A 22901-nucleotide genomic window follows, 5' to 3' on the forward strand; every position below is an offset into this window, starting at 1 on the left:
ACATCGAAAAGGCACAGATAGGACAGAAGGGTGGCCACTGGCAGAGAAGCATCCCAGTGCATCAAGGGTAGACATGTTCAACAGATGCCATCTTGTCCAATGCGAACTGAAGACATCAGAACAACTACATCGTGGCTCTGGGGCAGGCTTAAATGTTTCACTTCATCTTGCGTAACACTCTGCCATCCAGGTTGCCATGGATATAGGTAGACATTAGGTTCCAATGTAACAGAGCGAGAGAGAGCGTGAGAGACAGAGCATGAAAGAAAGAGAGAGGGTGAGAGAGTATCACAAATGTACAATTCTAAAATAAGTACCATTGAGAATAACACTGCACATCATCAGAATTGCAGAGGTTTCCCCCTTCACCACCCCAGTCATTTTGGGGGTTTGTATAGTCTTGAGTAGCCAGACGGCCTAAATTAGGGGCTAAAGCTGTTTTAAAACAAACAGCTGAACCAACAAAAACTTTAGGGCGGTCCTTCATATTGGGACGGTATCAGGATTGGTGTCAAAGCAGTAGGCGTAGGTTTATCAGCAGAGGGTTTCTCTGCTGTTCAAGCCCTAGCATTGAATTTCCCCAGACGATCGGTAGCCGTTGATCTCTGATCGTCTGGCTACACAAGACTAGGCGTTTGAGTGACATTAACGTCACAAAGCATTGTGAAGAGATGTGAAGGATAGACACCAGGGGTAGAAAGCAATCAGCAAGACGAATATCGGCCGATACCAATGTACTGCGTGTCTGATACGTCGGTGCATCCATAACATATAGAACGTCAGTCAGTCAGAATAGAATAAGTTTAATTTATGTGTGTAATTACTCTATGTGCACTCCAGGCAAAACACTGCATAGCAATACCTTGGAAAAGTACAGAGACACGTTCAGTTGAAAATCTTATAGGAAAAACATACTTATGCAACCAGTAAAATGTAGAGTTTTGTTGATATATGGGGATAAATTGTTGACTTATACAGTTTATAGTTATATTGTGTGACTATGATAGCTACAAAGAATTGCAGGTTTATTTATTTTTCTTTCTCTACTGCCTTTCTCTTCGTTCCTTGTATTCATTTTTGTTTTTGTGAGGTGTCTACATTGTATGAGTATTTGGGTTTGTAAAAAAAGGCTTTAAAAAACAATGTGTGTGTGTGTGCGCGCATGTGTGCGCGCATGTGTGCGCGCATGTGTGCGCGCGCGCGTGCGTGCGTGCGTGCGTGCGTGCGTGCGTGCGTGCGTGCGTGCGTGCGTGCGTGCGTGTAAGGTAATTGCAAAGGTAATTACTCCTGTCTTTTGTAATAAAATGAGCCCCCACCTGTCGTTGTTTTATTCCCTTTGTTAAATGTGGGTCTGTAACAATGACTAAAGACTGTAGACGTGGGCAGTATGGTTGCACAGTGATTTTTACAAAAACAACCTCTGCATTCACGAAACAAGATTCTTTAAAGTTGAATGCATCACAGCAGCGATGCATGCCTTCATCAGCTGATGAAGTAAAATAGCTATATTAATCTTTATGTTCAATTGTCCAATAAGTATAATCATAACACACCAGGATTTGATTTCAGTGTGAAAAAGACATACCACCATAAATGCTCAGATTGCTCACATACTGCATAATGTACTGTATGAATTAATTGCTGATATATGTATTTTTTTGTCGGTTTAGTGTGGATCTCAGAAGTGCAGTTAACACTGTCGGTCAACAATACAAGTGGCCATTCTGGGATTTTTAATACTAGCCATTTCATACGTAGCGTAGGCCTAATGTCACCTATCTCTGCTGTCCGGCAGAAACCAGCTAACTCCAAAATGTTCATTTTTCAGGAAATGACAAAAACAAAACTAAAAGTGGAGTTAGGAGGTTTTGTTCATCATTGATAAGAACAGCTAAATGGACCTCAAAGCTTACAATGAGGTTGGAGGTCAAAAAGGGGTGGAGCCTGGAGTCAACCAGCTAACTCCACCTTTGGTGGAAGTTTGAGGATCCAATGGAGTTAGCTGGTTTTGTCAGAAGCGCTTCTTAATACTTTTCATTGGTTCAATATGTTTTTTAATCAACACACAGACGTAAAGGGTTTTCAATAGCACTGATTTATGGAAAGAAAAGAAAAAGTGGAAAAATGGAGTTGGTTTCTGCCGGACAGCAACGCTATGATATGATGTGATTGCTCATACTGTAAGTACCCGGGCAAATCTAATGTTCTAAGAGCTCCAATTCAATTTAATACTGTTATTCAATTGATCATTTTAAACTAAATAAGCTCACATTGTTTTATGCTTAATTCGCACACGCCTAAAATAGATCTGGGTGCACTCCCATTATTAATTTGACCTAGAAGGAAAAGAATATTCTTGATATATTTATTTATGCTTCGGCGTTTTTGCAGCAAATTTGTCCCAATTCACTGCCAATTCCCCCAGTGTCTGTTTGCTACCAACCCCCACTGGAGTATAGACAACCAGATGCCTTGACCGATAAACATGGAGTCATGAGTCACCAGCTGCTTCTTTTCACCTGACAGTAAGGAGTTTCACCAGGGGAGCATAATGCAATCTATCTGAGGTTCACACTATCTTCTTTCCCAGTTTGCCTGAGTCCCCACTGAACAGGTGCCCTGACCGAACAGGTGCCCTGACCAACCAGAGTCAATCCTCTGCAGGCTTCCCAGAAGTTCCCACCCGTGATTCCAATTGTGTTCATTGCCGTACCTGGCCGAGGCACTGCTGCTTGGAACTGAACCTGGGTCTGCACAGTGGTAGGCAAATGTTTTTCCCATTCTGGCATTTCTACCACAAAATAACACAAATATAATTCCTAAATTAATTGTATTCTTTCCTCCAAACAGTAACTGCAATCACTGTAGGCTGCAGTTACTGTACGTACGTACGTTCATGCATGCGTGTGTGCTTTTGAAAGTGTAAATGTGAGCCCTCACACATTGTCGTACCATTCATTTGTACAATTTTAGTACCTACTAAATATGACATCTACCACCTGGCTACTGTCACCTAGTGATAAAACACCTTCCCTCGAGGATGGCAGCTGGCCTAGTTTTCTTGTCAAGAGCCAACTCTGGGCTTTTCAGCAAAGTAATATGCCCTCTCTACACACATCTCTGCCCGGAGAACTAACCCAGGACTATGGGCCTGAGCCTCCATACATATTAACCAATATATCAAATGCCCCCAAAAGCTAGACTGACAGACTAGCTTGAGCTCTAATCCTACTGTATTTCTAACCAATCCAGGGAGATTAATTCTCATTCCTAGGCAACTCGGAAGGCAAAATCTATTCCTGCAAGTGAGTATTCATCCTCACCTATGGCTGTGGATGACATGAACCAGAATATAGCCTGACAAGGATGGCCAACAGATGTGGCAGTAGAGATAGTACAATAGCTGGAAGCAGGACAATGTCTGGTTCAAAGCCCACAAAGGTTTAGAAAATCTGTGTGGTGTAAAGTGAATGAATACAGCTCTCGCCTCCCACAACGACGGGGGAAAAGCCTTGGAGTCAAGTGTCACCTGCTTCAGTGGAGCTCAGTGGGCCAGCAGCACTAGTCTGTGGATGTACTGGCCAGCTCCCACGAGGAAATGTAATGCTTGCAAGGAGGGTACTGCAGAAAAAAATGTGTGATCAGCAAACGTTCCCTGGGGTGAATACACAAAGGTAAATACAAATACAAAGAATGCCTCGTGCATTATTGGGCATGTACCTCATCCATTGGCATTACTTACCAGTAAAACTCTATTATGCCATGGTTTTGAAGCCTAACATAACAACCCAGAGCGACCAATGTTGGCATGACAAGCTGCAAGCAGTGTTACAGGCAGATGAACCTGGACTGGGTGGTAGGCTGAATTTCTGTGGTGAACTATTTTTGCAATAGTGTCATCAATGTTATTGTTTTAGTTTTTTTTATCCAATCGATATCTAAAATACATGCAATGTATCAAACAATGCATATGGACGTATAGGCGAGGCAGAGGGTCTCGGATGAATTCCCAGATTGTATTTTGTCTATATTTCTTTGTGTGTTCCAATTCAAGTACTGTCAGTTTAAATCATAGACCATCTCTGTCATAATATACTGTAAGATAGACAAGTTGCAAAAAAGAGCATGACCACCAAGCTGGCTTTTACATTACCTTGAAATGAGAATTGTAACATTTCCTCCATTTGTCTATTCATTGGCCAACATTTATGCAATGCGTAAAACAGACATGGAATCTGAGGATTTCGGGGAGATTACAATTACATTTGTGAAGATAAATTTGAATAGTTTGTTCATAGACTATCCATCTCTCTCTTAGCTGTAATCCTGTTGCGCTTCTTCAGTGTGCACATGTCAACGCAAAATGGGCCATTGTGTTGCTTGGATTTATACTGTTTATACTGCAAGAGTAATTTGTATTAGAAAACCAAAGTGTGCCGGATATCATCAATAATACAGCCCTGTCTTGGGGCACTGACAGCAATGAGTCGGCTCTGTGATCAATTGACAGTTGTGTTTGGTCCTGCCACTCATGCCCACAGAGACTCCAAGTGGGAGTTCTGAAGAGCATCTCGATCCCATAATTAAATCAACTGAATGAATTCACAGCAATGATTAAACATAATGGAACATCAGAGCCATTTTCTTAGACAAACTATGGCCACACACACAGTGAGTGACCCAAGCACTTTGATTCAAAACTGTATAAAAATAGGGTGAGGAGAGAAATATAGGCCCCAGCTGTAAGAGGAGAGCTGATGTTGAGAGACCGCAGACTGGGCCTGTTTGTGTAAGAGTAGTTAAATTAGTGTGTGTCATCTTCCAATGGCAGAGAGGGCTACCTGGCAAGATCAGACATGGGGGGGAGAGAGGGGTAGAGAGACTGAAAGACCAAGAAAGAAACAGCCCTCCCCCAAACACAAAGCACTGAGTGTGAGCCCAGACTGTCCATGGATCCTAGGGGACTCCCTTCCATAAATACGTTCTCCTCCTCCTCTTTTCATCCGACACACAGCCAAGCGTAGCTACCTCGAGTAGGGCGGGTGAGCTGACTTCCTTTATCCCAGGGCAGTCTCACATGGCATGTGAAGCTGAGCAGTCCGGCAGGAGAGAGACAGGGAGGAGGCGGTATATATAGTCTTGGAGAAGCCAAGCATTCAAGCTAGCTAAGGCAATACCGCGACCGAGAAGATAAAAAGGAGGAGATCAAACGAAAAAGGGTTGGAAAAAACTAAATGAATAAAGAAATAAGCAGCAGAAAATATACAGGCTTTATTCATATCAGGAAAAAGAAGAAAAAGCGGAGGAGAAAGGAAGAAAATGGCAAAAGTCATGATCCTAGTTTCGAAGCAAAGCACTCAAGACCAGTACATCATCACCGTCTCTCACCCTAAAAAACATGGGTTTTGGACGTCACGTCCTTTTGAGTGGCAGGTGAAGGCCGCCTTGGCAACAGCGGCAGCCAGCTCCATTACCTGCGGTCATAAAAAAAAGCGAGGGGACACGCGTCGCCACCATAATGATACATTTAAGCCACACAGGGGCTATTTGCCACTGAAGAAGAAGGAGGAGGAACCGTGGCCCTGAGCCCACTGACTGTTCATCCTTCCCAATCATCAGCTCCGAAGGGAGCACTTCTAAATCTCTCCTCGCATGCCTGTTAAGAAGGCGGCCCATTAGCTAATTGTGTTACACTAAATATGAAGAAAAAGATCAATTACCACCACGCGTGTGCGTGCGTGTGTGTGTGTGTGTGTGTGTGTGTGTGTGTGTGTGTGTGTGTGTGTGTGCGTGTGCGTGTGTGTGTGTGTGCAATTGCAAGTATGTATGTTTATATGTGCATCCGCCTGTGCACCTGTGGGTATGCGTTTACTTGCGTCACGGAGGTTTACGGTTTCTTGCTGACAGGTGTGTGTGGGTACTGGGAAAGATGTTAAGCTGATAATTTACCTGAGCCACTGGACCGACGTGGAGATTTCCCCTGGGGAGGAGCGGGGATGATAAGTAATTGCTTTCTCCCCATGGCCATGAATGGAAAGATTTCATTCATTATTTATCATCTAAATGATTACCACAAACAGGCCTTCTAACCTGTCCTGCAATTAATGTGTTGCTTTTATGTAGTAAATTAATGGCCACTGCTGCTTCATGAAAAACACACACTCAATTACGTCTGAAATTGAAAAAGCTGCAGCTGGTTCCCGGGCGCGGTATCTCTGGGCTGGGGATGGCGCAGACACATTAATCAGTTAAAATGGGATTCAATAAGACAGGGCAAATTCTCCCAGACCAAATTGCACTATTTGTCATATCTTTGTCACTGCAACTCCATGGCAATTTTGCATCCCAAGTTTTCATCTTGACCTGAAATCAACTTATCTGCCAACAATGTTTGCAGTTTGTCGCTGGCCTTGCTTATTGTTCTTTGTGACAATACAACAGTGATGTTTCTGAGGGGGGTGGGGCGGGGATGATGTTTGATGTGTTGCATCAGACGCACGCACGCACGCACGCACGCACACACGCACGCACACACGCACGCACACACGCACGCATGCATCAGACCCACACCCAAATTCATACCAGCCAGAGTGCTTATCTAGTCCCTATAGGTGTGAAGAGGGGCAGTCACCCAAACGGATTCCATGGGGTCTTGCTCTGAATAGAGAAGAACTCTGGCTAACCTTCTGAATTGAATATTCTGTGTCATTCATTATGTATTCATTATGAGGGTAGAAACTTGTAACACAATACATATAATTTTCCCTTTTCTCTATTTTCTCCCTTTCATCGTAAAAACAACAGGAAAGCGTCCCAATTGCCAGAGCTTCATTTTTGTCACTTCTACTGTGGGCACTTTTCTTATAATTTTTTTACTTTAGAAAATGTTACAGTACATTTGACAAATTAGTACATTCTTGAATGCACTGGCGGGTTGAGAAAAAGCTGACACTGTGGGAGGCGGAGCGCCTGTTTTGTTTCAACCTGGATTTAGCTGAATAACAAAGCAACTACACTACACGTAATGTTTGATGTTTTTGTATGAATCGCTTGATGGCATCACCGTGTATCGGGTTGTGGCTGGGGTGTTGTTTAGTATCTTTTATGATCCGCAGATTCCGCACAGCCTTGGCTACACACCCCTTGTCGTGTCTGTCCTGGAGAGACGGAAGCTCACTTCCAACGATGGGCTGGCCTGCGTGACCACACGTGGTCGAAGGCGAACACTTGTAAAATAATTAAGAACTCTTGGCAATTGTTCAAAAGATTCATACACTACATATATGCGGCATTAACGCAGAGCACCTTTAAAAGTACAGAACACAATACAACTAGACTGAAAAGAAAATGTAGATAGAAGGTATAGAAGATAGCCAAAAGCTTAATGGGAAAGGTAAAGAAATGTACATAATATACACACATATGTTCAGCCATTTTGTGGCTGTGGTTCCAGCACTAGAGCTGTACTGCATCGCTCAGCCTCTCAACCTCTCTAGCCACAAATCAACCAGCAGCCACACAAGGCACAGACACTCCACTTCCTGAAAGGCATTGATCGCTTGGCCAAAGCCATTAGGATCAATAGCGTTCACTGTTTAAAGCCAGCCCTTTGACCCCCAATTCTACTGTATATGTACTGTACATGTGGAGAGAGGGCAGTTTCACTTAATCAAATTCTTAAATATGAAAGGTACACGCTCAATGCCTGAATGACAATTTTGCAGCCTCTGTACTTAAAATTGCCAACTTGCACATTGGGGGAGGGAGGGGGGACGACGGCCAAAAAATAAATAAACAAATAATCATTTCAAATTAGTTAGTTAGTTCAAAAACACAAAACGTTCTCTTTCTTTTCACCTGCCAGGCAGGCATTTTAATGGCTACAGTTTATTCAAAAAAAATAGGCTTTTTCTCCTCTTTAATTATTGCAGTTGCTCTGAGAGGAGTCTAGGCAGCCAGGGCTTGAGACATACAGTATGCAAACTTCTCCTGAAAAGGCCTGGATGCCACAAGGCTCACATAATTAAGGGCAGCCCCTTAATTGGTTAGATTTGTTAGGAACTGGGTTGTGTCCCTTTCAACTGGCATGGCTTGCAAAAAAAAGAACGAAAAAAGGCCATCCAAGTGTCATCACTCTCTTTTCTCAACAGGGCTTCTATTGAGATTTGGCCTAATTTGGGCCCAAGCCAGAAGCTCTCCCAGGCAAAGTCCAATTACTCCATTGGGAACGTTATAACCAGCTTAAAAAAAGAAAAGAATAGTAATTGAAGAGAGTTTGCCCTGAACAGAAAGCAGACCAAGAGAATGGTGGGGATTGGGGGGGGGGGGGGGGGTCAGAGGACAAAAAAACTGAAGGGGAGACAGAGCTCCCATGTTACTGTAGCTTGGCAGTTCGAAAGGCCACTCACATTAACCACTTCAACCCTAGCGTCCCTGTTTTGGGCATGATGTTATATTGTGTTTTGTTGTTGTTAGCAGATCTACAAGCTCACAACACATCACAAAGCAAAGCATTGTGAGCTTGTAGATCGTCTATTTGTGAAAATGTTTGAATAGAGGTTAATCACAATACCTTTCATCCAGTCAAAGCAAAGGTGATGTTAGAAGCAAGAAGTCTTCGGTTTGGACTGATAAGCTGTCGAGCAAGTTGCTGAATGATACTTTAGATGTATTTATTCTAAGAGGAGTTAAAATACATAATCTCTTATGATACTGATATTAACCTACTGCACAATCTTAGGCTAACCGCTATGAAAACACATACAGTAGTACAGTATGTGATCACTGATTGAACCCTAGCATCACTCCCTAATCTGGGCATGACATAATAGTGAACATAAATGAGGCAAAGATTCAGTGAAAATAGCATATCTCGCTGAAGAGTTGGTATAGACTAGAGGAAAAAAGGGAGCGGACCAAGTATTAAGCCCAGGGGAACCCTGGTCAATGAAGTGTAAAGGGTTTGAGTGGTTTAAAGTAGAGAGAAGTTATTTCAACTATACTGTACACATCAAGTACAGTATGTCATGGCAAAGCCTGTGGCAGTATATTTGGAGCACAGGAGGTTGCTCTGTGACAACAGTGTTCACACTTTGGTCTGAGGAAATTGCATTATTCCAAAGACCCTATTTTGAACTCTTCAGAAGATAACTCTCTCTTTCTCTTTAAAAAAAAAGGCGGCCATTAGAATTAGATAAAGTGCACATCAGCTCTGTTGCTTGCACAGAGGAGGCAGTGTGACACACAGGAGCACAAGCACAGCATTTGAGCTCACGCAGAGCCATAAACAGCAGTACACAGAGCCATAAAACACTGCAGCGTTGAGACCGCTGCAGTGAAAGCATTGTGAATTATGGGGCTGGCTTTGTCTAAATGAATTAGGATTGTGATATTGTAAACAGCAGGAACCCTTGATTAGCTTGCTCTGGCAGCAGACAAAGCTCTTTAAGAAGAAACAGGATTCAACAAGACCTGACAGCGGGTTATGCGCCGAAGGTCATACATGTACTGTACTGTACCAAGCCCCGCCAACACACATCCGTCCATGTGATGCTGAGACAGATCAACACTTGTGCGGAAGGGGAAATAGAATTTGTTCAAGTTTGCATTGTCATTAATGGGAAATGTGCAACATAGTTATGCCATAGAATTAGTCAAATCACAATGTTTTTGTTAAGCTATTTTTCGTTCCAACTATGTCTATTTCCCTGGGATATTAAAAACTCTACCCACTGTTGAGCCCCCATCGTCACTATATCTTTCTTTTCCATTTCATTCTCAGTCGAGCCATACCAGTGTGACAACAAAGATTACAAACTAGTCTCTGTTGTTTTAAGGCATGAGGCTCAGCAAGTCTGTGTGTCTTGTCCAGAGCTAATCTTGCAAAGCACTGACCATCTTCTTATATAAAAAGATTGGCTTAAGGGAGGACCGGCCGGCCAGCCGGCGGATCACAACGTCTCGCTCATGTCACCATGACTCAGCCATAACCATATAAGGAGTTCCCAATGCAGCTACGTCCAAATATGGAGTGCGTTATATAACCTCAATGTGTCATCATGGCATCCGTCGCGAACAAATCAGTCAACTCCATATATGGGCACAAAAGGGGGCATTCCCATATATGTGCATATACTGATGAGTAGCCAACTCTGGTACAGTTTGGCTCACAAACGAATGGCTCTATCAATGGCTCTATCGTGGAGGTACACTGTTCCCATGGGATCCACAATACATTTTATATTTTTAGGTAGAGAATGTGGGAGTCAAGGATGTTCTGCTTGCACAAACTATATGACAGAATAGGGGGACTAACGGGTGAAGTTCCCTTGTCAATGCATTGGCCAACCACGTAACTACCTTTTAAGAGCATTCGTTTCCCTGTTTTTCCCTCCCGTATCAGTGCGGCTTATGTAAGTAGCAGTCAGTGTGATAAGGTGGGGAGGGTTTGTCAGAATAGGCACTCTATCCTTCACCAGCAGGAGAGCGTATCCTTCCCGCTCCCTGAGGTCGTCTGAAAAGCGATCCTCTCCATCCACATGCTGATGAATATCAGCGCTCTGTGTACCACTAGGGGCTGAGATTAATTCAATTGGCTCGCCCTCTGTATACAGCGCTTCCCCTGAAGAAAAATCCCCCTGGCATGCATTTCTCTCAGCTATTGCCCCGTGCTTTCCACTGTGACACATCGGGTCACAGCAGGGAAGATGATACAATTTCTCTGTTGCCATTTGCGTTGGGTGACATCGGAAAAAAACTAGGAGAAGAATTAGAGAGACGGACAGAGAGAGAGAAACCTACTGTAGTGTAGAGGCAAAGAAAAGGGGAGAAAGAAGCAGGTGGAGGGAAAGAGAAAGGGATAAAGATAGAGAGTGAGACAGAGAAAAACAGAGAGAGGGAGCGATACCAACATAGAGAATTATATTCTCGTCAAGTAAGCAGTAAACGATTAAGAGGCTGGCAATCTCCTTGATGTCAGCTGTACATCAATTTGAACAAAGATTTTCGTCAAGCGATTAACTTTATTATTTGAAATGATCAACTTTGTTGCCGTGTGCATTAGCATACGTTAAGTTGCTGCTTAAGGTCTCCTCCGTCTCACAAATCTGTTGCAGGAGAGACAAGCATGCAGGAAAATCTAATTTAGGGCTAGGAATCTTTAGCTGTGTAGTGATGAAAGAACACACACATATGTATGAGCATACCGCATGGGCGAGACATTTGCAAGTGGTTTATAAACCAAAATAAAAGCATGTAAGAGGCAGAAGCAGTTCACCCAAATTAGGAGGAAAATAACCAGACTTGTGCAGACACTGCACCAATACTCACAAAGAAATGCCTGAAATTGTGGTAATGAAGTCTGGAAACATCTGGTTCCTGAGTGGCTGAGTTTGGGAATTGAAGTAACGGGGCTGAAAAGACTGTGGAAGTTGCACAAAAGTGCATGAATTAATACAGCTACTGTCTACAGCACCCATATCAGTGACTGGTGCAGGATTACAGCTTGACTTATAGAATTCAGTAGGTGTGTAAGGTGTGTGTTGAATCAGCAAGCAGCTAAAGGCTAATTTACTGTATACTGCGATGCATTATTTCAGTTGAAAACTGAATGTCGGCGAGAGACTTGGCCGTGCGACAAAGTATAAAATAGAATTCACCCCCACCAAAACATTTCCTCCTCCCAAGAGGGTTCATTGGCAGCATTTTAATTCAGATAATGCATACCTGTATGTGCTGATATCAGTAGAGGTGCTTAGTCTAGCAGCAGCTTTGAGAACGGAATGCTTTGACCTTTATTTGTCGACTTGACAAGATCTCACGGTGCAAAATGAGGTTCGTACCATGGCCACTGTCAGTGAATGTAATGTCTGCCTCTTAATCAGCGCCTGTCTACTTGGGGTGAATATAAATATCACAGTGCACTGTTCCGATCCTCTCCCTCTCTGGGTGCCCGTCTCTTTCTCTACTTGTGTTGTCCATCACTTTTCTTAAGCCTGACTCATACTCAACTGCACACCAGTGTCACGCAACTGAGAATATAGGCTTTACTGTTTTTCTGTGATTCTGCCTGTCACCTCTCCTCTACTCCCTTCTCGCATCTATTTTTGCCTGTCCTTGTTGATGCAATCTCCCATGTCTCTTTCTTTGTATTGTATAATGTATTCTGTAAGCTCGTGTTTCATGGCCGGGTGACAGTGCACAGTCAAGTGATGTCTAAATTGCGGCCTCTGCAATAAAGTGCTTTGGGGTCAAGTGGTTGGTCATGCATGTGATAGTGTTTCAGCGTGATATTTCAAAATAGGGAATAATGAGATACTTGCTGGCTGTATTAGCCAAATGTGATGAAGACAATGTTATATGTGCTCTATTCTACTGTATGCCCTACTGTGCATGCGTGGACAACAACCTACACAGTATAAGGAACTTGCATGCGTGTCTTTGTGTCGGTTTCAGAGACACGCGTGCAGCCCGGCATGTACACGTGACTCACGGACACATGCGTACAAACAAGATTGAGTTTGGACATCACTTTCAAACAATGTTGTTAAATAAGGCATAATGATCAGAATACTCTCACGTTCTATGATGCGCGCACTACAGAAACAGGTAATTATTTTAATGAGTGTTGTGTGTGTGTGTGTGTGTGTGAGAGTGTGAGTGTGAGTGTGAGTGTGAGTGTGAGTGTGAGTGTGAGTGTGAGTGTGTGTGTGTGTGTGTGTGTGTGTGTGTGTGTGCGTGTGCGTGTGCGTGTGCGTGTGCGTGTGCGTGTGCACGTGCACATGCGTGTGTGAGCACAGGTCTGTGCACATTATGTAGGGATGTCGGCGATAGTAAATCCCATTTGCGCAAATCGGAGGTCACTAAGATTAATGTTGCCACGGTGTGTACATTATGCAAAAATAATGTCGGACTCATGTCATTTTCTCTGGTCATCATTAATATAATTAATGATGACTTGACATGTACAGTGGTATGTTATAATTCACCCACTAGTTGTCCAGGTGGTTTCCACAGCCTTTATACATGTAATAAATCACACTTATAAATAGCATTACAAATATGGTATATAATGTTATAATAAATAACGTGGGCTTTAAAAATGTGGAGGGGACATCTGCTCTGATTAGGAGAGACAGACGCCATACATCCAACTCATTTCTACACATATGGATGAGTCTATTGACAAACATACTCTATTATTATGACCATCTTGTTGGGACCAGGAGGCATACTTGATTACACACGGGGACAGCTGAGAGGAAGGCCAGCAGTGTCAGGGAGAACAACCAGCCGGGGCCGGGGGCCATTTAAGGTCGGAAGGGGCCGAAATCCCGAAGGGTGTTTTTTTCTAATAGTTACAGTACAGTATACATATACAGTTCTAATATACAGCCCCAAACTGCACACGACTCGGCTATCTTTCTTGCAGTAAAGTTATGGCAAACTGCCCGGACCAATATGGTGGCGACGTTGACTTACGGTCCAGACGGTCCAGCGACCAGTGCGGTGTCTACGTATATTATGTCTATGCTACAGATTACCAGGGCTGGGGGAGTAGCTGACAGGCACACAGTATTTTGACCGTGTTGAAACTCATGGCCTTTTCCTTTGTACTTTTGAATTAAGTTTGAATAAAAAAAATTAATTTTAGCCAACAAAGTAGGGCTGGCCCCAAACGTCAGAAGGTCTGAAGAGTTCTTCATACATTGATGTTCGCATGTTACAAAAGGTACAATGACAGGTCCGTTTATTGTGCAATTTACCGGATACAGTAGGCAGACTCTAGTCCGGATCCGAGCGCAGAGCAGTAAATAGAAACAAGGCTTTCCACATACTGCGGGACGATCGATGCAAGTTAAACTTGATATATATCTTAGGGTGCTGGGCTGCTGGCAGATTCAATCGAAGGAGTACAGAGGTGGAATAACTGAACATGGATTAACTGAACGTCAAAATATCGAGGAAGGTTTACCACAGACCGCAACACTAGGTAGCTGTGTCATGATTATTGTCAATCGTTGTATACGGAATTTTACAATTTTCGCTAGAAATCACCGTACAGATACATACGCACATATACTGCCTGTTCATTTGTGGAAATGGAACTGAATGTGTAAATGCTTTAGTTTTAGTTTTTCTCGTTCTTGTGTGGCATGGACAGTACATTTTCCCCATAGGACCATCCCAAGTAATAAACAGCCTTGGCTGTACACTCTCTTTGTCTCCCTCTGTTTCTAGTTCTCTCTCTTCCTACTCTTCTCTCTCTCTCTCTCTCTCTCTCTCTCTCTCTCTCTCTCTCTCTCTCTCTCTCTCTCTCTCTCTCTCTCTCTCTCTCTCTCTCTCTCTGTCTGTCCATCTCTCTTACTGATGAGCATATGAATACACTTCTCTCCTCTCCTCTCCCTGCTGCTTCAGCTCAGCCCTGGGGCAATTTTCACACAAGGCTGATTGAATTCACACCCATTCCCTTCTCACCAAGGAATGGGATGAGACTGGAACAAGTAAGGTCCTGACACAACCGCACATTTATAGATGATACAGGGAAAATCATGCACACGTGCGAGCACGCACGCACACACGCACGCACGCACGCACGCACGCACACACACACACAGCACACACACACACACACACACACACACACACACACACACACACACACACACACACACACACACACACACACACACACACACACTCACAAAGTGCAGATGGTAGTGAGAAAATCGAGGTTGAGTTCACAAACAAACACGGGGGACCTTATATGGAAATGAAGATGGAGTGGCCACAGAATATAAAATGTATTCAGACACACACACATACTGTACACAGGAGGACATATAAACAAGCACATACACACACATGATGCAAAGTTGCGCTCGCACACATGCAAACAGGAAAAAAGGACTATGCTAATGGAGAGATAAAAGGTTCAAACATTCTAACACAAACAACACACCAATCCTCATGTGGATAACAGGAGATAGAGATGGCCCACGCAAGCATGAAAGCCCGCACATTTAGACACACTGGAGTACACACAAATAATGGACTTGCCCGGGTCAATTTTTACACTTTTGCCACTGCACAATTGCCACTGCAGCCATGAGTCATGTGGCCAAACTGAACAGGAGCAGTGTAAATGAGCCAGTCCCAATTACGCAGACATTTCACCTCCATAAAAGGCTTGCTATGACCCCTCTGGGGGCACAAAGTGACCGCACACACGCGCGCAGGCACGCACGCACGCACGCACGCACGCACGCACGCACGCACGCACGCACGCACGCACGCACGCACGCACGCACGCACGCGCACGCACACGCACACACACACACACACACACACACACACACACACACACACACACACACACACAGGACAAAATATATGCAAGGTGGTTATTAATAATCACAGAGTTTCTGTGCCCCTGCTCCAAGCATTTCTCCAGTAAACTGCATCCTGAAAGAAGGCATCATCATCATCATCATCATCATGCTCCCCTGTTCCCAAGCAGCCATTTACAGGGGCACCAGGTGGAAAATGTCCCCCAGGTCAATCTGGATTCCCAAATCCTGTAATAAGTCTCCCCGCAAGCCGACACTGTATCCAGGTGGTTTTACGGCACCGGGGTAAAAACCAGGGCCATCTCTGCCCATGACGGTCCCTCAAGCTGCAGGTTTTATCATTGTGGATGGCCTGTGATAGTTGAAGCTGCCTAAGATGGGAGGAAGCAGGGAGCGTGGTAGGAGGAGGGCAATAAATCTCGCTTCAGGGGAGCCGTCACGGACTGAGCGTGCGTGGTGCACACGTATAGGCCCCGGCTATAATTGTTGGCACACTAAAGTGTATTGATATGTCCGTCAGGAAAGAGAGAGCGCGAGCATCCATCTCCCGAGAGCGATGGCACACTGCTAACAACATGAGGCCTTCGGATGAGGTTTAAGGGAAACAGGAGTGTAGTTTGCACTGCACACAACTCACTGAGCTACAAGATAGATGGCACCCGTTTTCTCTCAAACATGGTCCAAAGAGTACGGTACACAATGGTGTAATAAGAGAAGGTGTAAAATGTTAAGCAGCCAGCTATTGTACATTTTGGTGTCTTAAGGACCCTAAATGCTAAATTTTTCCCATCCAACCACCCACCCTTTCTTCCTATCACTTATCCACCTAAAGTTCCTTATTGATAAGACACCATCATACTCATTTTACCGCCAAACAAACAGTGATTCCTATGGAAGTCCATTGGTCCAAAAACCAAACAACAAATACCACAATGAAATATACTAAGAACTCAATGAAATAAATAAAAACACAACCAAACAAAAACAAAAAACGCTGAAATAAACAAATGCATTTATTTATTTAATTGTATTTTTATTTATCTAATTGTATTTTCTATTTATATCACTGTATTTCTTATTTATTTAATTGTACTTTTTATTTATAGCACTGTGCTCCTCATTTATTTCACTGTCGATTCCATTAATTTCATTGTGGTATCTACAATTCAACTCTTGGACCAATGGACCTCCACAGATACCCCTCCCCCGCTCAGTAATCTGATTATATTAATCACACCTGTGTAGCTTGCTCTGTCCAGAGCAGAGCAGGTTTGTTTACATCTAGGGTGGATATTTTAATACCTGGATATCGGACATTTTGATATTTTGTTTCGGAGGTATGGATTTGTTGCTAGTATTTGACTGTTTGTGTTTATGCATGGTCACTAGAGGGGGACAAATTCTTTGTATACATTCCTCAGCCCAAGTCTGCTCCCAATTCTTGTCTGAAAGAATGAATCACACTCTGTCTTTAGCGTCGACCAACATCGTGGGAGAGTTGGCACGAGCTATTTCGGTAAAAACATCTAGTTGTGCTGAGGTGACTGGTGAGACGCTTATCACTGTGGCTCAAAGAAGTCATTTTGTACTATTCCACTCACCTCAGTGGGTGGACTGTGGATGACCATGTAAACCCCTTTACTGTACCTTATGTCCTTTTGTGATATCAGATATGACAAGATAAATGCTTCCAGGAAAAACATTTAAAATACTATTTATGCTGATAAATGGATATAACAGACAATGTTTCTGTGTGGCATCATTGACAGACAAATCCAGCATAATGAATGATACAGCTTTGTTTCCCACTTGCTGATGCATTATTGTCTCCGCCAGGCCGAAGGTGTGGCCGAGACTATGTCCGTCCCGTCTGTGTACAGCTAATCTCCGGCACCGTTGGCCCGATCGAAGCGAAACTGTGCACACACCTCTGCTCCAAATAATTTTTTATATTTTTTTAGATCTGCCTTTTATAGCGCCACCAGGAGGCCGATTTTTATATTGCGCCCACAGATTTTGTCCAAACATCACGCCGGTACACATGATCGGTACACATGATCTCTATAGTCATGTGATCAAGACCGATCTGTCCGATTTTTCATATTCCATCCTGATTGGCTAAGATTGGCTTCCAAAGTTTGCAGGGGTGGTCTGTTTTGAACAAAATGCCTTATATCATGAACACAGTGTGCGATTGGCGTGAAACTTGAAAAATATTTTCAAATCAGCCTCATGGTGGCGCTATAACAGGCCAAGTTTTGTTTTTACCTATAATTGGACCGATCAGTGTGAAACTTTGCACGCCAAGGAAAAGCGGCCTTTTATAGCGCCACCAGGAGGCCGACTTTTGCACAAAAAAAAATATATTACTCCAGATGTTTGGACAGATTTTGTCCAAACATCACGCAAATCGGTGCACATTATCTCTATAGTCATGTGATTAAGACGGATCTGTTTTAATATTCCATCCTGATTGCCTAAGATTGTCATCTAAAGTTTGCACAAAATCATAAACGCATCGTGCGATTGCAGTGAAAGCCGAGGAAGAAAACACTACCCTTCCTCTCTGCCTGGCCTACTTGTTGTTAACTAGTTGTACGAACGCTTGTTTTATTGTTGTATTGTTTTATTGGATCTTGTTTAGTCGATACACTTATTTGTTTTAGCTCCTGCTCATTTGTATAAGGAAATAGGTAGCTGATATATTGCACTTTTACCTTAGCGCTAGGTATACTCTTGGTTGCTTGTTTTTGCAGAAAATGCACTTAAGACTTCTGGTGATTAGTAGTTTCCGTTCCCTACCTATGTTGAATGCACTTATTGTAAGTCGCTTTGGATAAAAGCGTCTGCTAAATGACTGTAATTTAATGTAATGTAACCTTTTCACATTGGCCTATTATAGCGCCACCAGGAGGCCAAGATAACCTACTTGACCTGGCTCCGAGGAGCACTTTTCTAGTTAGGCCTACACAGTACATTTTTTTGTTAATTTAAGAGGATTTTACTGTGTATTGTATTCCACAGCCATTCCAGCGGTGGCAAGGATAGGATTTCACGCGTTTTTCTATTCTTCTTGACTCCGTTCAGCCTTTAAATCAATGTCCATTAAGCTGAGTCAAGCGCTCGTATGTCACTGAATTGACTCTCCATTAATTCTGCTTCTTGGGTGGAGGGTCTCTCACTTTGCTACTGCATGCACATACAGAGTATGTACTGTACACTGTGGAGATACTCACTATTGTGACCTCCAGTGCCTGTACATTGATAATGGACTGAGTCATTCCAGGTTAACGGTGGGTTTGCGCTCTGTGCTATTTGAAACATATCCAGGCTTTAACCATGTTTTTTTTTTTTAAATGCAGTATTTATCTGATAGAGGTTTGCTGAGCCTCATTAGACCTCATACTTCATAGCTCCAGTGAAGCATGGGGGTGGCTGTTGTGAACACGGATCAAGGTGCAACTGAGATGGTGGTTGTTGAGAGTCGTTGAGGAGTTCACTCAAATCCCTCACCCACATATTCCTAACCTAGCGTGGGCGGCCTCATCACACTGACATGTGCTTCTTCGTACAATGAGCTAGTGTTAAGAACCAGGATTAAAACAAATCATTTAAAAAATCACAATTATTTGCATAATGTGAGAATGCTCGCGCTGTATGAGATGGAATCAGGCACGTCTCTGTGGTAATGCAAGTACAGCATATGGACACATATTGACCTTATTCATTTGCACGTGTGTGAGTGTGCGAGAAGGAATGCCACAAACTCATACACACACATGCAGACACGCAAACCCATAAAAACATACACACAGTACACACCACACATTCAGTAGTACACAATGCACACCCAGTCTCAAAGCCAGCCTGTTCATCATTCACACACCAGGGACACTTTGGAATAAAGGAAACAGCGGTGGCTCTCGCTAGAATCAAGGTATAATAGACGTCAATTTATCTTACCTCCTCTCCTGTCAGATAGTATGCTGAGAGAAGTCCACCGACATAACGGATGTTCACCTCAAAGAGCGATGCCTCGCCATTCTGTTGGGAGGAAAAAGAGAGATCAAATCGTCATGTACCGCAGGTCAGCCAAGGCCCACAGAGTGCAGTAAAGTAGCACAGTATGTACAGGGAACGGATATGAATAATTATCACAGTTAATTGGTGCCTGTGTGTGTGTGTGTGTGTGTGTGTGTGTGTGTGTGTGTGTGTGTGTGTGTGTGTGTGTGTGTGTGTGTGTGTGTGTGTGTGTGTGTGTGTGTGTGTGTGTGTGTGTGTGTGTGTGTGTGTGTGTGTGTGTGTACATGTTTAATAATTGAGACACCCAGGTAGATAACATGCACTGTATATTCCATGAGCACTCTAAGCATACGACAGGGCAGATGTTTCACATATTCACGTTCACATATTCGTGACATCCAGTTCACATGCAGGCCTTTTCACTCTGCACAGTCAATGGCTTCCTTCATATATCTCTATTACTGCAACTTGGCTAAGACGCTAAACGTTTGCTTTAAACCGTACTAGTACAATATCATCTTATTAGCATCATGCCAATCACATAGGTGCTCTGATTCAACTCATGCAATTTAAATCATGCATTTAGCTGACGCTTGCAAGGGTTGTTGTGGAAAATGAAAAGGGAACAGGAAAGTGTCCAGGGACTTGCAGAAGGACCATCTGACAGAGCTTATGGTCATGATACTGCTGTGGACGCCATAAGGAGGCAACACGACTACCCATCCCTGAGAAGTCAAATGATCCTTGCTGGGTCGATCAGAGCCATATAAAACCATTATGACAGAAAGTTAAAGCAGTATAATGTTCCCTGGTGGTTAATTCCCTCTTTGGTGTGAGACATGCATTATGGCCACAGGGGAGCGGAGCATTGATCAATATCACTTAACACCGTTTGAGCTCAGTGCTTTACGTTGGCTTTACATCCTAAGCTATCTGTTGTACATTTTCGATATAAGCGTTTCTCTTCATTGCTAACAGCTTAATGCTGTAAGAGTTGTGCTCTGTACTGTAGGTCTCTGTATTGTAGATTGTTTTCCGGTGGGATGAGCTTGACTTTAATTGTGTGTAATTATTGAAAATATAAAAAGATATTTAGACATAGAATAATTCCATGAGTGGGAAGCCAGAACACGTGACTTTTGAAGAATGGAACTAAACTCATGGAAAGTCTGCAAGTTATCACATTCTCTGCGAAACTTGTAGGGAGCCCACAGGCTTTTTTGTTCATTTAACAATTCTCTCCCTCTAAACAGTGATTCTAAATCATGATAAAGTAGACCTTTTAGATAGAAATATTCCCACCTCTTCCTTTCCGGTCCAGGTGCACACTTCTCAGCATACTAATAGCAAGTCTTAAGGCCTAAAGCATGAACCATAGACTTTATTGATAGCCCTTCCCTTGCCTCAATGGTGAAGTTGCCTGCTTTTCAAACATTGTATTAAAGCTACAGTTTTCTCACCAACCGTTTGCATAATTTAAACAGAGCTTTCACTTTTTCAATGGAGGGTTAACTACTTAACAACCAATCAGACCTTCACCTGTATGAGCCCACATTTTCTGTTTGTCAACATCAAGTTAATCTTCCCACGTTATTACATACGTATGTACAGTAATATGAAATAAGATAATAGGTTTCTACATGTGTCTCTTGAAAAGATGCAATGTGTCACCATTATATAATTACTGCTCTCTCACTCTGGCTGAAAGTTGAGGCAGCCTGGTACTTATTGGCTTGGAGACCCCTTGAGAAAGAAATTGCTATCTCAAGAGTGGATGATAAGGAAACTGTAATTGGGTGCCAGAAAGGGCAATTACCTCCCCTGAAGACTGCACAGTGACAGGGAGTCACTGGCATCCATTTACTACTATAATATATCACAAGACATGTCATTTATTGAAGAGCAACAATAATACTAAAAAGTAATCATATGTTTATGTTTATTCAGCTTTCAGCATGATCACAGGTTTAAAAAGGGAAGGTACCATTAAAAACACTGAATGATCTTGCAAACACAAATCTAAAATCCACTATCATAATGAATGCACAAATAAAGATAAACATAAACATCACACTTGGCACTGAAAGTGCCACTCTTGTATTTTACAGTTGAATTATCAGGCAATTATAAAAGGGATGATAATATACTGTACACAGCTAAGGTGCTGGCTTCCTCCCTTAACCCCTTAAACCCCATACTACTATAGATGTTGACCGTATATTCCTATGGGGTACAAAAGATAAATATCTTAGCCAATCTACAAGCTCACAACACGTTGCCGTCAAGTCACCCAGACTGGGGACATTTCAGGAGACAAAAGAAAATCCCTCTGGCATGATAGTAGGACTGAGATGCCTCGATCAGTCCAATCTATAATAGCTCTATGATGGCAGTGATTAGGAGAGCAGTGTCTGTTTATCACCCCTGGTGATGGTGGCATTGAGTAGGACAGTATGGCTGAAAAATCATGTTCTCATTATTTGTTCACTTCCCTCCAGAAGCTTTGCATATTAAATATATAAATGACATAATTGACAGCTCTGTCAAATTTACAAAACCTAAAATTACATACAGTACTAATAACATCACCGTTTGGTTATTATTACATTGGTTAGTAATTAACAATAATTTGTTGCGCACATTGTTCAGAAACAACTTATTTATACTGTGTGTATATAGTGTGTGTATATAGTGTGTGTGTGTGTGTGTGTGTGTGTGTGTGTGTGTGTGTGTGTGTGTGTGTGTGTGTGTGTGTGTGTGTGTGTGTGTGTGTGTGTGTGTGTGTGTGTGTGTGTGTGTGTGTGTGCGTGCGTGCAAAGCCATTACAGTTAAAAGTATCTGCGCACTAAAAGGACCATTATGACCAAATTGAATATTGTCATATCCAGTTTTGCTTTGCATAACATCAATAAAGTAATGACAATGCATCACAAACTGCCTTTCACATTGTCCATTTCACTGTGACGCTGCTCAGTATTAGTAATATTATGGATATTTTAATCAAGCCCAAAGTGATATCAATGATGGGAAAGCTAGTCCATTCACAGGAAATCAATGGAAGAGAATTAGGACAAACTGCCAGGGAAAACTGTTCAGTAAGTTGCTTTCAATGTGCAAATCCCTGGATATATTCCTGTCTATTTTGTATTTTATTGTCACTCCAAATGATGAACAGCTTCAGGATTTGTTGACTTGACACCACCTCTTTCAGACAGACTGAGGAACTGGGTTGTTGCGCACTTAGCGCAACTATTGACCCATCTTTGCTGCCGGCAGAAACCTCTTGTAATCTTTTCCCCCTACTTCACCATACAAGAGTGCCGCACAAAAGCAGTGAAAATAGCTGATCTACAAGCTGGTCGCAATGCAACATGTTGGGAGCTTAATTTTAATTATTTGTTTATAATAATAAAAAGGAACAGTTTTGATTTTCACTCGACAGCAACGCCATGTATCAACCTATGGAAAAGTGTAACTACTTAATTATAGATTATAAAATTCTGCCATTAATTCTGCAGTTGGTAACTGGGT

The 22901-nt window shown here is 42.8% G+C and overlaps 1 protein-coding gene across 2 annotated transcripts in view; it reads right to left on the bottom strand.

Annotated features, from left to right (window-relative positions):
* LOC308084356 (mannosyl-oligosaccharide 1,2-alpha-mannosidase IA) overlaps positions 1-22901 on the bottom strand; it is a 223778-nt gene that overhangs the window by 49603 nt on the left and 151274 nt on the right. For both annotated transcript variants that reach the window (XM_080426971.1, XM_080426972.1), the window contains exon 4: positions 19311-19391. In XM_080426971.1, the coding sequence (XP_080283097.1) occupies positions 19311-19391 (81 nt within the window). The remainder of the gene's footprint in view (positions 1-19310; positions 19392-22901) is intronic.

This window comes from Gymnoscopelus braueri (genome assembly GCF_963280865.1).
Source record: "Gymnoscopelus braueri genome assembly, chromosome: 4".
NCBI lineage: Eukaryota > Metazoa > Chordata > Actinopteri > Myctophiformes > Myctophidae > Gymnoscopelus > Gymnoscopelus braueri.